The following is a 13,008-nucleotide window of genomic DNA, read 5'->3' as shown; positions in this document are numbered from 1 at the left end:
TACCCAGATGACAGCATTCCTGAAAGAGCCTAGATGAAGTTATAAAGTGCCACAGATGTGTGTGATCATGTTTCCAGCTTCAGAATGATCTAATTTCCCCTTCCCATCATGTAAGTCAATCCTGGAAATATCTTGGTACCAAATAAGATAAGGAGAAAGTTTCCTCTCTTGTATGGAAGCCAGTAATCCTGCAATGCTATGATGGATTAGGCCACAACAATGCAGTTCATCGGTTTCTGTTACGTGTTCCAGTAAGAAGTGTCCTCAATTTTATTGTGTTCACATATCTTCAGCATTGCCTCTTGATGCCATTTGCTGTATACATGTACAATGTACGTATGATTCTGCTCTCTATGCTTCTTTTTTCCTCAGAAACAAGAAAAAACCCTTTCATTTCTTTTTTCTTTCCAAAAAAACTTGAGAATACAAAACTCAAAAGATTGAATTGCTTTGGCCTTTTACTGAAAGTTATTAGGGATACCTGACATTTTACAACAGAGTATCCAGCATGCCAATTTGATGGTACAGTGGTTACGACCTACCTTGCCTTTATCGTCTTTGCTATCAGCACTCAGTGAAACTGTTGCTTTCTGTATGGCATGAACCCTGTACAGTCTGGGGTATTTGCCATCTAAGTTCACAAATGTACTACAGGGCACAGGGGTAGTATTGTGAGAGAAAGAGGAGATATTATGTTTAGTTTTAGTTGACAGTTGATGAGGTTTTATGTATCTTTTTCCACCTATTTTATGAAAAGAGTGGTTCAACATAGGGTTTTATCAGCGTGTCAAGTGTACTGCACAGTCGCGTTATTGGGTAGGCTATATTCATCATTCCCAGAAGCCCCATGTAGAGCCTCTGTCTGTCCCTTGTGAGGAAGACCTGGTCCTGGTGGATTGGCTGGGGTCGGCTTACACCCTGCCATTCCTGGCATTTCATTTCCTTTCCCAGCACTGATGGTAATCACTTCCTCCCAGCATTCCCTGTCCCCCTGACGTGTCACATGTGGCCGTTTTGTCCGTTATAACGTTATACCGGAAGATTAGGTTAGCATACCACAGGCAGGCTGTAGCTGTCAGATGTAGAGCTAGTTCTTAGGAAGTCAAGGATTTCTTACTCATAATCGGTGGTAATTTTTTGCCCTACAGAGTTACAAAACCACATGGCGATGCAGAGTGGAGAAGTCCTTGATACAGCACAGAGTTTTACCAGGACGACTTTTCCGTAGATGTAGAGCCAGTAGGAAGTTAAGGATTATAAGAGGATTTCTCTCTCACAATTGGTGGTGATTCGTTGCCTAACAGAATTACAAAACTGCTACATACAGGGAGTAAGACTGGGGTTACTACAAGGCTTACAGTGCTACACCAGAGGATCTACAACAGTGAAGTTTTCCCAGGATGGCTTTCCTGGACCGGGAGCGGCTACGGGAGAAGCTTGAGGAGACTCTGCAGCGGAGCCGGGACGACTCGGACCGCCAGCTGGACACACTGCTCGGGGAGGTGCGAGGAATTCAAACCTGGATACAGGACACCTTCGACCAGCTGGAGCTGCTGAGTGTAACCGTGGAGGACGAAGCTTCGCAGGGGGTCTCAGGCATCACCAACCACAGACAACATCTCCAGGTATGTCCTCACCAACGTTGTTTGTTTGTGTTATTGTCAATGGCACACTTATGCATTCATATAAGAAGTGATTGCAATGAAACAAAAGGTGCCCTAGACAGGTCAGAAGCAAACAGTTTTTCAGTAGAATAATTTGGTATCTATTCTATAGCATTATTGTTCTCATTGTACAGTTTTGCTATTAAAGTTTAGCTGTAATGTTCCATACCATTTATAATATACAAACCAAGCTTGGGCAATAGAAAAATTCCCAGCAACTTATCTCGTACACTATCTGTCTAGCCATGCTATTTATACCACCGATGCCATAATTCATTCAAAATCACAGGTTTATTAGGAGCTCCATGAGAAGGTTAGACGAGCAAAGGTCACAAATGAGGAGCAAGATTGTCTGCTAGCCGAAAATGGGGATGATAATGGGCAGATTTTGTAAGCGAATTGAACAGTTGGTCTGGTGAATGTAATTTGACTAGAAGTTTGGAAGGTTTAACGTCATGATACATGAATCTGGATGCTGAAGAGCTTCTGGTGTAACATGCATGGTGAGAACAGATAAAGTAAGGCTGCTATGTACGTGGAGGAATTTTAATGCTGATTTCCAAAAACTGATGTTATCAACTGCTTAAACGTCTGCTTATATGTAATTTATTCATTTATTTGTTATTAATCTTGGACTTTGTAAAAAATCATCTAATCTGATACATAAGCTGCCTGTCTAAAAACTGATGAAATCAAACGTGACAACATTATCACGCCAACTGACACTGACATCATCTTAACCAGCAGATGTGAGGGCAAGAGACATCAATCTAACCAGGGCAGATTCTTGAACTCTAGGGGGAAGGAGTGTTTGAGATAGAATACTGACTCTAAATATAGTTGGAATATGGTGTCAGTCTGATGGTTTAAGGTTGGCTTTTGAACTGAGGATTGGGGGTTTGCTTGGGTGGAATGCAGAGAAAGACATGCTTAAAAGTAATGCTTCGTTTATGACATGTCATATCAATGGAATGTTGTAGTACTACATGACATGTTGATAGGACAGTTGTCATATAAACTTGCATTTCTTTTATTTCTGATTCTGTATGATTCTGTAGACGACATGTCAGCAGATATCCCAAGCACTGTTGGCTTATACCAGACAGAGAATCTGAATAATGTATGCTGCAGTATGCAGCAGGCAACCTAGACATGCACATCGTCATCCAATCATCTTTGTCAAGGATACAGACCAGCTAAACCTGTTAGAAACAACAGCCTATAGACTCAATGCCAATTCATTATTTACCTTGGTACCTGTACAATATAAAAATTTAGCCCTAGGTCAAGATGAAAACAGAAGAGGGCTTCGAGGAAAACTTGTGAAAATCTGATGACATTCACTCTGTAGTATGGTTGTAGCCTTTTCCCCTCAGAGGTTACCGGTATTTATGTTTGGTTGGGTTACATAATGTTGCAATTCATGGTCTGCTCTACTCCTCTCACCATATACTCATACTCATAGTACATGTATGCGAATGTGTAAACATTATGCATTTGCTTTGCAAATGTTACTTGTCTAGTTTCATATTGATTTCCTGGCTAAGGATTGTTTTTTAAAGTCTGCAAACCAACAAGTTAAATTGTTGTGGCCTGAGAGTGTTGCAGATTCCAGTAGCTAGTCTATTGATTGACCTGCCCTACATCTCACACTGGCTGCCTGCTGGTCTCATGGGGTTTTCCCATATTGTACTCCTATTAGAGAACTAACAAGTGGCATTAATGTTGTATTGTTCATAGCTGGTAAGTCTGGCAGGAGAGATGATTGTGTAATTTAATGTAAACGCCCTCAGGTCAACTGATATAATATGCATTAATGGCATTAAAAGGAACCAAATGTTTCTATGTATCTACATCAGTGGGCAAATCTCCAATCAGATGTTAGAGGGGTAAATTGTATTTGTCTCTGACTGGGTCCCAAGATCTGACAACTAAGCTCCCTAGCTATCAATCAGATCTTGGGGCTCAGTCACACACTACCATCATGATTTTACCCCCAGACATCTGCTTGGACATTACTGCAAGATGCAATATATAAACAGCTTCTGAGGTCGGCAGGTCACATATAACTGTCCATCAGTGGGGTCAGGAAAGTAGGTCATGTCAGTACAAAAATATCCTAGGAGACTAAAGAAAACATGATTTGAAGAAGATTGAATCAGGTCATCACAGCATGTGTATGTAAATTGTTATTGCAGCCTGGTAAAGAGAGAAAATCTTGAGTTCATACTTCAGTCAGACTAGGGTCAAAAGGAAATTGAATCAGGTCATCACGCATAATTTCTATAAATGTTTCCTGCTATAACCATAGAACCCATAAAGTAACCCCTGACCTGCCCCTGGCCCTGTGCCCCCTGTTTTTAGACATTCATCATTTACAGGAGGCAATTTCCACCAATATATGCAGGTACAATGTAGCATGAGCCTTTTTAGCTTTCGTCCGCTCCCCACGATCCACTAGCCAAAAATGTCACAAGCTATAAAGGCTGACACTGAGGCTAGTTACAATGTTGTAGGTTGAGCAGACTTCAGTGGCATATGGAAAGTCATTGTGAAGGTCAAATGGATTTCTCTCTATAAAGACATATCATGGGTTATCAGGAGCAGAAATATTGCTGTCAGTGTCAGAAACTGATATGCAGATCATTTAATTTTGTCTGGCATCATTTATTCATGCTCCACATGTGGGCTCACTGGCTTTTTCAAAGGGCCCTGGGGACCAGTACTAGTAGTCTCCAAGCAGATGTTGGAATCCAAAAGAATTACCCTGGAATTACCATTGTATCTTCCAATGTCTACTTAGAGCTTGGGGGAAACCACTAGTCAACGTTAGTGAAATACAACAAGGAAGGAGAACAAGTTAGGTAATACAGTGTATAATACACTTAAATCAGCATTAATATATCATGTCATTTGAAAATGGTATGGACAATAAATTTGAATAGAAAGTAATTTTCCCAGCAGGACCCATTTCCCATTCATCAGTCATCCTTCACAATGTGTTTCTTCCTGTCTTGTTGCAATAGATTCCAATGACAGTAATTAGGAGTTCATATAAAATTGATTTTAGGCAATAATTTTTCATTCACATTATACTTATGTTAGATAAACTTACTCAAGTAATCCCCCAGTGCATTGTTTAAAATAATATAAAGTGATTAAGCTGCCAGATAAGCCTATTTTATCCTGGGGTTGTATATCAAGGGGCATTTAGGATGCCACAGCCAAGAAACTTTGAACCTTTGCCAGCACAGTTGCCTGCATGTTTAGATGTTTCTAGTTCTTGAGACAACCCATCTGGTATCCTGTGGTATCATGTTACACTTAGACATCACAACCTGACCTGTGATGTCACAAAACCAGCACCACCCACACAAATTATTTCATACAGCAATCTGCTATCAAATATGCAGGCATGTTTTATCTGTAAGTCTGGTATGATGTCATTTCCCTCCAATCCTCCTTCCTGCTTCATTTGCATGCAATGGCAGCTTCCTGTGATGTCATCATCATGATATCTCTCGGGAATCTCCCAGATCCCTGAGTTTTCCCGCCATGCTGTTTCCAACGACGTGGCCTGTTGTTTTAAACCATCCACAAACACCATGGATGGTTGAGTTTTGCAGCGGACATGTTCCTCAGATGTGTGCCATTGTTGACGAGAAAACATGTCCAGTTTACGGCTGTGAAGGTGAGGGGACATCGGATGTTCTGATCAGTGTTTGTTCAACACTGATCAGTGCAGTGGGGAGGGGGATTAGGGTCACATGTGGTGTGATACTGTGAATAGTGTTGTGTTGTTCTGTTTTTATTTTTGCTGGAGTTCTGTCCCCCCTGGCTGAGGTGACTGCTAGGCAGCAGGTAGTGATCTATTGTTAGGAGACATACCAGCAGGGCACGCAGCAAAACTGTCCTCTTTAGAGTGTGGTCAACCCTTGAGCAGGGGTCACCTGGGGTCACAGATGGCATGCTGGACTCTTGGAAACATGATGACACCTGGGCTGAACCAAACACAGCGGCAGGTCTGCACTTGTCCTTGCTCCACTGGTGCTCAGAAGGCAAGAAAAAGGGTCTGCATGGGGGACCTAGCATTTTGGGCAATCTGGCATTTAGCTTTGTACAGCAGAATTAATTACACGGAATTAAAATTATCAAAGGCACCAATTTTGCAAATTAACAAATGATTTACTGACAACACTTAATTCTAACATTGAATTAGAAAGGGTCAGCTTTGATTGATTACCAGGGTAATGGTGAATTAAAACAGTTTGCTACTCCTCATGGAAATAGGCATGTAGACCCTCAAGAAAGGTGAAGGATCTGTACAGAAGTGTGTGGATTAGTTAGTTGCCGAATGATGGTCCCAGGGAGGAAGCAGACAGTCAGAAGATTGGACTTCTGCTGTGCCTTACTAGTAGATCTTTACTTGTGAAGGTTGGCTTCATTTCCAGCTTTTGTGTGGCAGACAATCAGGTGAACTTTATGTTTTTTGTGAAATCCATTCTGGATATTAGACTTTAGTGATAATATAGCTTATTCAACTTTCTTGGTATCTTGTACCTTTGCTATCAATAGTATCATTTTTGGACATGTACATTTGTTTGTTTGTTTGGTTGGTCAGGCAAGAACAAAAAGGGTTTGCTTTTATTATATGTTTTAAGAAACTTATTCTAACGTTTTAGTTGCAAAATTCTGACTAAACCCAGATCAATCTCTCAAAAAGTCTTCACAACAGGAACAGTTTCAACAGAGATATCTACCAACATATTTGTGCAAGGTCTGAGCCAAACTGAAGGCCAAGGATAGCCTTGGTCAAACTGATAAGGATGCCATTTGGATATTCCATGGAGGTAGAAAAAACCTCTACCTCCATGGATATTCAGGGTGCCTCTTCATGGGTGCTATGTACTTAGCTCTTGCTTTGGAGCCTTTGGTACTATCTAAATGAGCTGGAACCTGAATAGACCCAAGCAGTAAATCATACCTGTTTGTCAGTAAATATTTAAACCTGGTTTACAGTGAGATATGTGATGGTGCAGACAAGAGCAAGTCACCAAAAGGACGTGAAAGGAAAATATTTCTTAAACAGAGCAGCCCAGAAAGGCTTTGAATTCTTGCTGTTGTCTGTTGTGGCTTCACTGGATGCACACAGGGAGGAGGGGTTCTCATGTTCACCAGGATGACTTGACATGATTGTCCAAATTCTTTCCTACAGTTAAAAGCTATAAATCAAACTACAACAAAAGATACCCGAAGACCTGTCCTAAGAAACAGAAGAGTGCAGTCCTTCCATTCTTGAAACCAATTTCCCCAGGAATGTGTGCCAGTTAGATTTGGCTTGTTTTCCTTTTAAGTCCCAGGTGTTTATTTGTGATGATGTTGATAGACAAGTAGCAGAGAGGTAGGTTTTCTTCTCACCTTAATGGCTGGCAGGGTGCTTAGACTTGCAGCAAGCAAGGTACACATCCATAAGATATTACTTTGTGTGTTTTTTTTAACAAGTTTGCTTGATGCAAGGCCAATAGACCCTTTCTGCAGACTGAACAAGGTGACTGTGCTAGGAGATGGTGTTGAATGAAGGTTTTGAAAACTTGTGGGTTGGTTGTATTGTGGATTGGAGGGAAATAGTTGTCAGGGAGAGGATTCCATAATTTTGCAGTCTGTGGAAAGAAGCTGTTGCTACATAGAATGACTAGTATTTGGACAGTATAATGATGTGTTCACTGGCATAGAAAAGCGCCAATATTATATTGGCACTATTATAGCTTTCCTTAATTTATTCTCTGCTTTCAGTCACCCTTCTAATACTAGCAATGGACAGACTGCTGAACAATGGTAAGGACATTAAACATGCATCTCTATCATCAACAATCATCTATCCTGTTAAACCTTTCCAATTCTAGAATCTTGCCATGGCCAGATGAAGAAGAAGTTGTATAGTGAACATTGTAACTCATGGCTATTCTTGGGGTTCTTGGTTCTTTTGAGGCTCATGTCAGAAAAAAGAACTTTTATTAAGGCCAACCTGGCTGATCAAAAATAGTCTTCCAAGGAAACCTGTACAAATGAAGATAGTGTTCCACATGGGGAAAACGCTTGGGTGAAACAACTGCCTAAGAATCAATAGATTGATTGTGTTTTATGCTCTTGACCTATTAGTTGACAGGCAGAGTGGAACCATGGGAGTCGTTCATTTTTATGGGATGTAAAAGGGACCGATTTCTGAGCATGAGAAGTTGCAAGAAGATAGAATGTTGCAAGATGATAATGTAGTACACTGTAGGTTATTATTATTACTGTTAGTGGTAGAAATAATAGCTATATGTCAGCCATGAATTCATAATTCCCCACAGCTGGATGCCTGTTTACTCATCTGTGAGAAATCCAATAATCCAAATATAAGTAGAATACTCGAGGAGTCAGGTTTTGCCTACCTTTTACTCCAAAAAGACAGAAACACACCATCTGCTCAATCTGAACTAAAACAAAGACTAAAAGACAATTTTCTGCAATATTTCTACTCAGAAATAAACTCCAAATATAGCAAAAATGGAAGACAAGGAAATAAGTTAAGAACTTACAAAACAATTAAGCTTACATATGAAAAAGAACAATATTTAGATGTGCAAAAGTTTAGTCATCGTCGAGCATTGACAAAATTAAGGATTAGTGATCACCAATTACAGATCGAAATTGGTAGGTATAACCAGACTCCAGCAAGTAACAGAATTTGCACTTTATGTAACAGTAACTGTGTAGAGGATGAAGAACACTTTGTCATAGAATGCCCGTTATACACTGATATGCGGAAATCCTTTATCAATTCCTTAGAGTTAGAGAAGAAATATACATACTTGTCAAAAGCAGAACTGTTCAAATATATTATGACATCCAAGCACTACGATGTAAATGAAAAGCTATGTAAATTTGTTCATACATGTTTCAAAAAGAGAGAGGAGATCATGTAGATAGATCCTGTAGTTAGAGACGTAGCACAGAAGTATAACACTTGTTACTTATATACCTGTACCTATAGTTATAGAACAGAAGTATAACACTGTTACCTATATACCTGTACCTATAGTTATAGCACAGAAGTATAACACTTGTTTCTTCTATACCTGTACCTATAGTTATCCAGCTTAAGGTGGTCCAGAAGGATAGCTGAGGCATATTTAGAAATACTACGAACTCTATCTGACATGGTAGTCTTTTGGGTCTATTTTTATAATTTTCTTTCGTCTTGTCACTATGGCCACATTTTGGCCGCCAAATTGACCGCCAAATTGTGCATTTTTTTCACGATCCAGCCAGGCCCCAGTGGGGGTGTGCACATTATTTTTAAAAGCTACTCCGCCGCTCGACCAATCAGGCTCGCTGGTCATTACGTAAACTGAGAGCTTCACTTTCATAATTTTTGGGAAGGGAAAAGACACTGGAAAAGATAGTTTTACTGAGCGTTTGATGTCAGTTGTTTGCAAAACGTTTTGGGTAAAAACCTGCCAAATGCAAAGAATAATAATTTTCTGAAAACACAAGCCGTTTCCATTGTTTATCACACTTCGTATCGGCAAAATGTTGTCAAGTTGCAACACACAACCAGAGATATGCAGCCACACAAATCACCAAAAACGCCAGAAATAATCTAACTTCCTATATAAAAACATTCGACTGCCAAAAGAAACGAAGCTGTCTGCTTTGAGCCACAAGTTAGATCTTGGTTTAGTTATGAGCGGCCTGGCGGACCGGGTCACTGCATGCATAAAGAGCCGCGCTTGCTAGTTCATACTCGGCCGTCATTATGCGGCGTTATCCTTTGTTGTGTTCTTTCATGATTTTCAGACAACTCATTAAGTAATTTTCTACCGAATAAAAACGCGTCTCTACCTGTGCACTGTCTTATTATTCTGAGTTTGTATCGACTGCAACACGTTTGTAACTACTAAACGTTAACGTTACGTTCTAGTGAACAGACATGATAAGAACTACTAGTAATTTTTATAAAATCTACGTTTTTATTAAAAAATACGATACTTACAAACTTCAGCAGAATTTTTACATAATCTTACGGTAACTGCTAACAAATATAATCTTTTTCGATTTACAGCATACAGCAAATAGTAGCCGCTTACAAAAAAAATCAGTTCCAACAGATTTACAGAGATAGTCCGTACTTTTCAGATAGAACATAGAACGTCGTGCGTGAAAATTATTTCCACAAGTCTAGGACAACGTGCAACGTAAATTCACATAATCAACAAAATTATACTCGCTTATAATCCCATACCACGTCCGGGCAAGCTTTTTTTCCAGGGCTATCTACTCCGGTATCGCGCGATAACTTTTCAGTGTTGTGATCTTGCTGATCGTCAATCTCCTCTGGGGGTAGGCCTAAAAAACAAGTCCGTAACTCCAGAATACCCCGGCAGATTTTCTCCAATAAGGTCTCAGAATAGTCCATAAACCTTCATCTGCAAATCTACGTAGGATACGGCCGTGAAAAAGATCGTCTACCGGCCCAAATGCTGGCGCAAAGCGCACAGCTTTCTCCGCTCGTAAACAAGCCACGCCATCCGCCATTTTGGGTGAGTCACGTGACCCCTACTCGCGCGAAATCTTAGCGTTCTTTTTGGCTGTTCTTTTTACTGGACATATCCCCGGCCTGTTTTTCCAAATAGCGCCGCAGTAAGCTAAATACAGCGTGCTGACAGGCCAATGACCCATTTTTCGGTGGGAGGGATGGGCGCCCTTGGAATGGCGCCAAAAAATTGGCGATTTCGGCTCTTTCGGGCTTCAAAATGGACATTATGTAACCCCTACGACATATACAGCATTTTAAGAATGAAACTGTGGAAAAAATGTTCATGGAAAGAGACAAAAAGGTGGTATTTTTTGAAAGATAAGCTTATAAACTAAAATCGTATGCGAGGCCGACACACTGCGCCGCTTTATATGTTGGGGAGGGGTGCTGGCGCATGGCACTGTTGACATTTACGAAAAAAAATTCATAAAAAATCAACACTTTGAGATATTAAAAAATGCTCGCATACGTTTGTTCCTATTACTAGTGTGTGCCTTTCGACAAAATATGGTGAATAAAAACCAAAGCGCTGGCCAGAAAAATTGATTTTTCTAAAAAGGGGGCGTGGCTCATAACTCGAGATGACGTCATAATTACGTCATCAAAATTTGCATAAATTATCATCTTGCACTAAGGTACTCACACAAAAAAAATCAATGACCATAGATAATCCTAAGAAGTATTTTTAGGATGCCCCCAAAGTCCTCAGCCACCCTTCCATACCACCTTAATGCATTTGGCCCATGTAGGGCGTAGATATGCAATAAAGTTCATTGTCAAAGTTCATTGTCAATAATCCAATTAGCCTGATTGAGCACCAGCTTTGGTACTGAGCTGCGTCAGCAAAATTGAAGCAGAAGGTAAATGTACACTTTGACAATAGCCATGTCTTAATTACCTTTTCCAAGGGGGTGGGGTGCATTTTTGCTGGGCTAGTGTATTACTATGAACAGATGACGGTATTTTTGGTATGTTGGTAGCTCCTGAATTCAAATTAATCTATGTGTCAGACCACTTGGACCGGTCGACCATTACCAACTCGGCCCATCTCAGTCAACTTGGCCCAACACCCAGGTCAACTCAGCCCCAAAACTTGGAAGTCAGCAGCATGATATAAAAGTTAGAGCTAGGTCCTGTGTCCCAAAGCAAGGCTGCTCGTCAAACATACTTATAAGATACAGACACTATAGATTATGGGAAAGGACACCTGGTTCCCCTATGCTTTGCTGGAGGTTAAGCAATTCATGTCCTCCATCCACAGGTTGGATTGGATATTCTGTTCTCATTGAGGTCACATTTTCTATCCAGGAATTGCTGCACCTAACAGCATATAATGATATACACATCTGTTGTGTGCATGTGTTTACATTGCCAACCTTTTGGTCCTAGCTGTCTAGTCTGGACCAATGACAGATGACATCAGTGACCTTTCAGGATTAACCTTGGGAAACATGGCTGACCTGCATCTAACCTTGTAGTTATAGGGCAACATCATACAAACACTTTCAGTTTCACTGGCTCTTATCTCCAAGCAGATGTATGAAAGGGAGAGTCATAGTTTTCTAGGATTTTGAGTGATAAAGAAACATTCAGACATAAACTTAGACAGACAGACAGACAGAAAGCTAAAACAATCCTTCACTCCCTTGGGGTCAAGTAAAAATCCTACAGCTTATATTTGCTGTATAAAAAAAATGTGTATATACATATGTATGTATTTATTTTTTTCCAACAAAAAGTAGGGAAACTACTGACAGTGATTTTGCATTATTTTTGTCATATTGTAAATTATCTTTGCTGATGTCCGTATAGTGGTCTTCAGTGCCAGTAACATATAGTACAAGGGCTGTAGCAACAGCGTGTTAGAAAGCAAGCCCTCGCCTTTCAGTTCAGTTTAAAGGGATCCTAACATAAAAGCCTGTCTTTATTAGGTAGCGGTTCGCCCCCGTGGCTACCAGGTGAGCACAATGGACACCTGTTGACAGGTGAGGCGGGAGACGTGTCGTTACCTGGCCCAGGTCACGGCGATTGTGCGAAGGTGGTGTTGTGAAGACACTTTACACCTGAGCTATTGTGTTTGACCCCTCATGCCTAACATACTTACCCCAACACAGACCCGTTAGCAGCTATAGGCATTGTGTGTGTGGCTTTATATGTAGCAGTTCCTACCACAGGATGGGTTCAAGTTGTTGGTGAAAAACACGCTCTCTACTCTCAGCAGTTATAGCAGGAAAGGTTTGTTATACTGTTTTGTTTTACACATTTTATGCTCTTGTCTGTATACTCTATGGTGGATATATCAGAGCTTTGAGGTCTCCAAACTCTTGCTGTTGCTTCCCTTCAGTGTAATGTATTTAGCTCCAGAACAGAATATGCTGTAGGTTGGGCACTTCTAAAGGATTTGTGTGTCCATTCTATAGTCTTTGTCAGTGGTACAGGGTAGCATACAAGGCCTGTATTCTTGTAGCAGGTATCAGTTGAGCAGGTCTGTTGTGGGAAGGGAAAGTGAGATGGTGGGTAAACAAAGGACAGCTCAGTCTGAGGACAGAACAGGGTTATTGTACTGTACAGGAAGGAGACCAGGGAGCTGGGCGCTTTGTTATGCTGATTTCCAACTGTTCAGGTTTTGATAGCTATTTGGATGTAGTTAGTAGTCTTGGGTGCTAACTCTAAATTGATGGCATTTTGGGGCAGCTATTCCTCGGTGATTGTCATTGTGTATGACATTCTTCAGTGATCCTATGCATGATGATAAATGTGTAT

At 40.6% G+C, this 13,008-nt stretch overlaps 1 protein-coding gene across 4 annotated transcripts in view; it reads left to right on the top strand.

The window, feature by feature from the left end:
* LOC109483798 overlaps positions 1-13,008 on the top strand; it is a 56,527-nt gene that overhangs the window by 1,707 nt on the left and 41,812 nt on the right. For 2 of the 4 annotated variants that reach the window (XM_019786919.1, XM_019786921.1), the window contains exon 2: positions 1,328-1,625. In XM_019786919.1, coding sequence (XP_019642478.1) covers positions 1,401-1,625 — 225 coding nt within the window. In that variant the 5' untranslated portion in view covers positions 1,328-1,400. Of the gene's footprint in view, positions 1-1,148; positions 1,626-4,904; positions 5,356-13,008 lie in introns of those variants that run through there. The other 2 variants (XM_019786920.1, XM_019786922.1) reach the window with 2 other exon arrangements.

Source organism: Branchiostoma belcheri, unplaced genomic scaffold (genome assembly GCF_001625305.1).
Source record: "Branchiostoma belcheri isolate BF01 breed outbred unplaced genomic scaffold, Haploidv18h27 scaffold66, whole genome shotgun sequence".
NCBI classification, from domain to species: Eukaryota; Metazoa; Chordata; class Leptocardii; order Amphioxiformes; family Branchiostomatidae; genus Branchiostoma; species Branchiostoma belcheri.
This window is presented reverse-complemented; position numbering and strand designations above follow the sequence as displayed.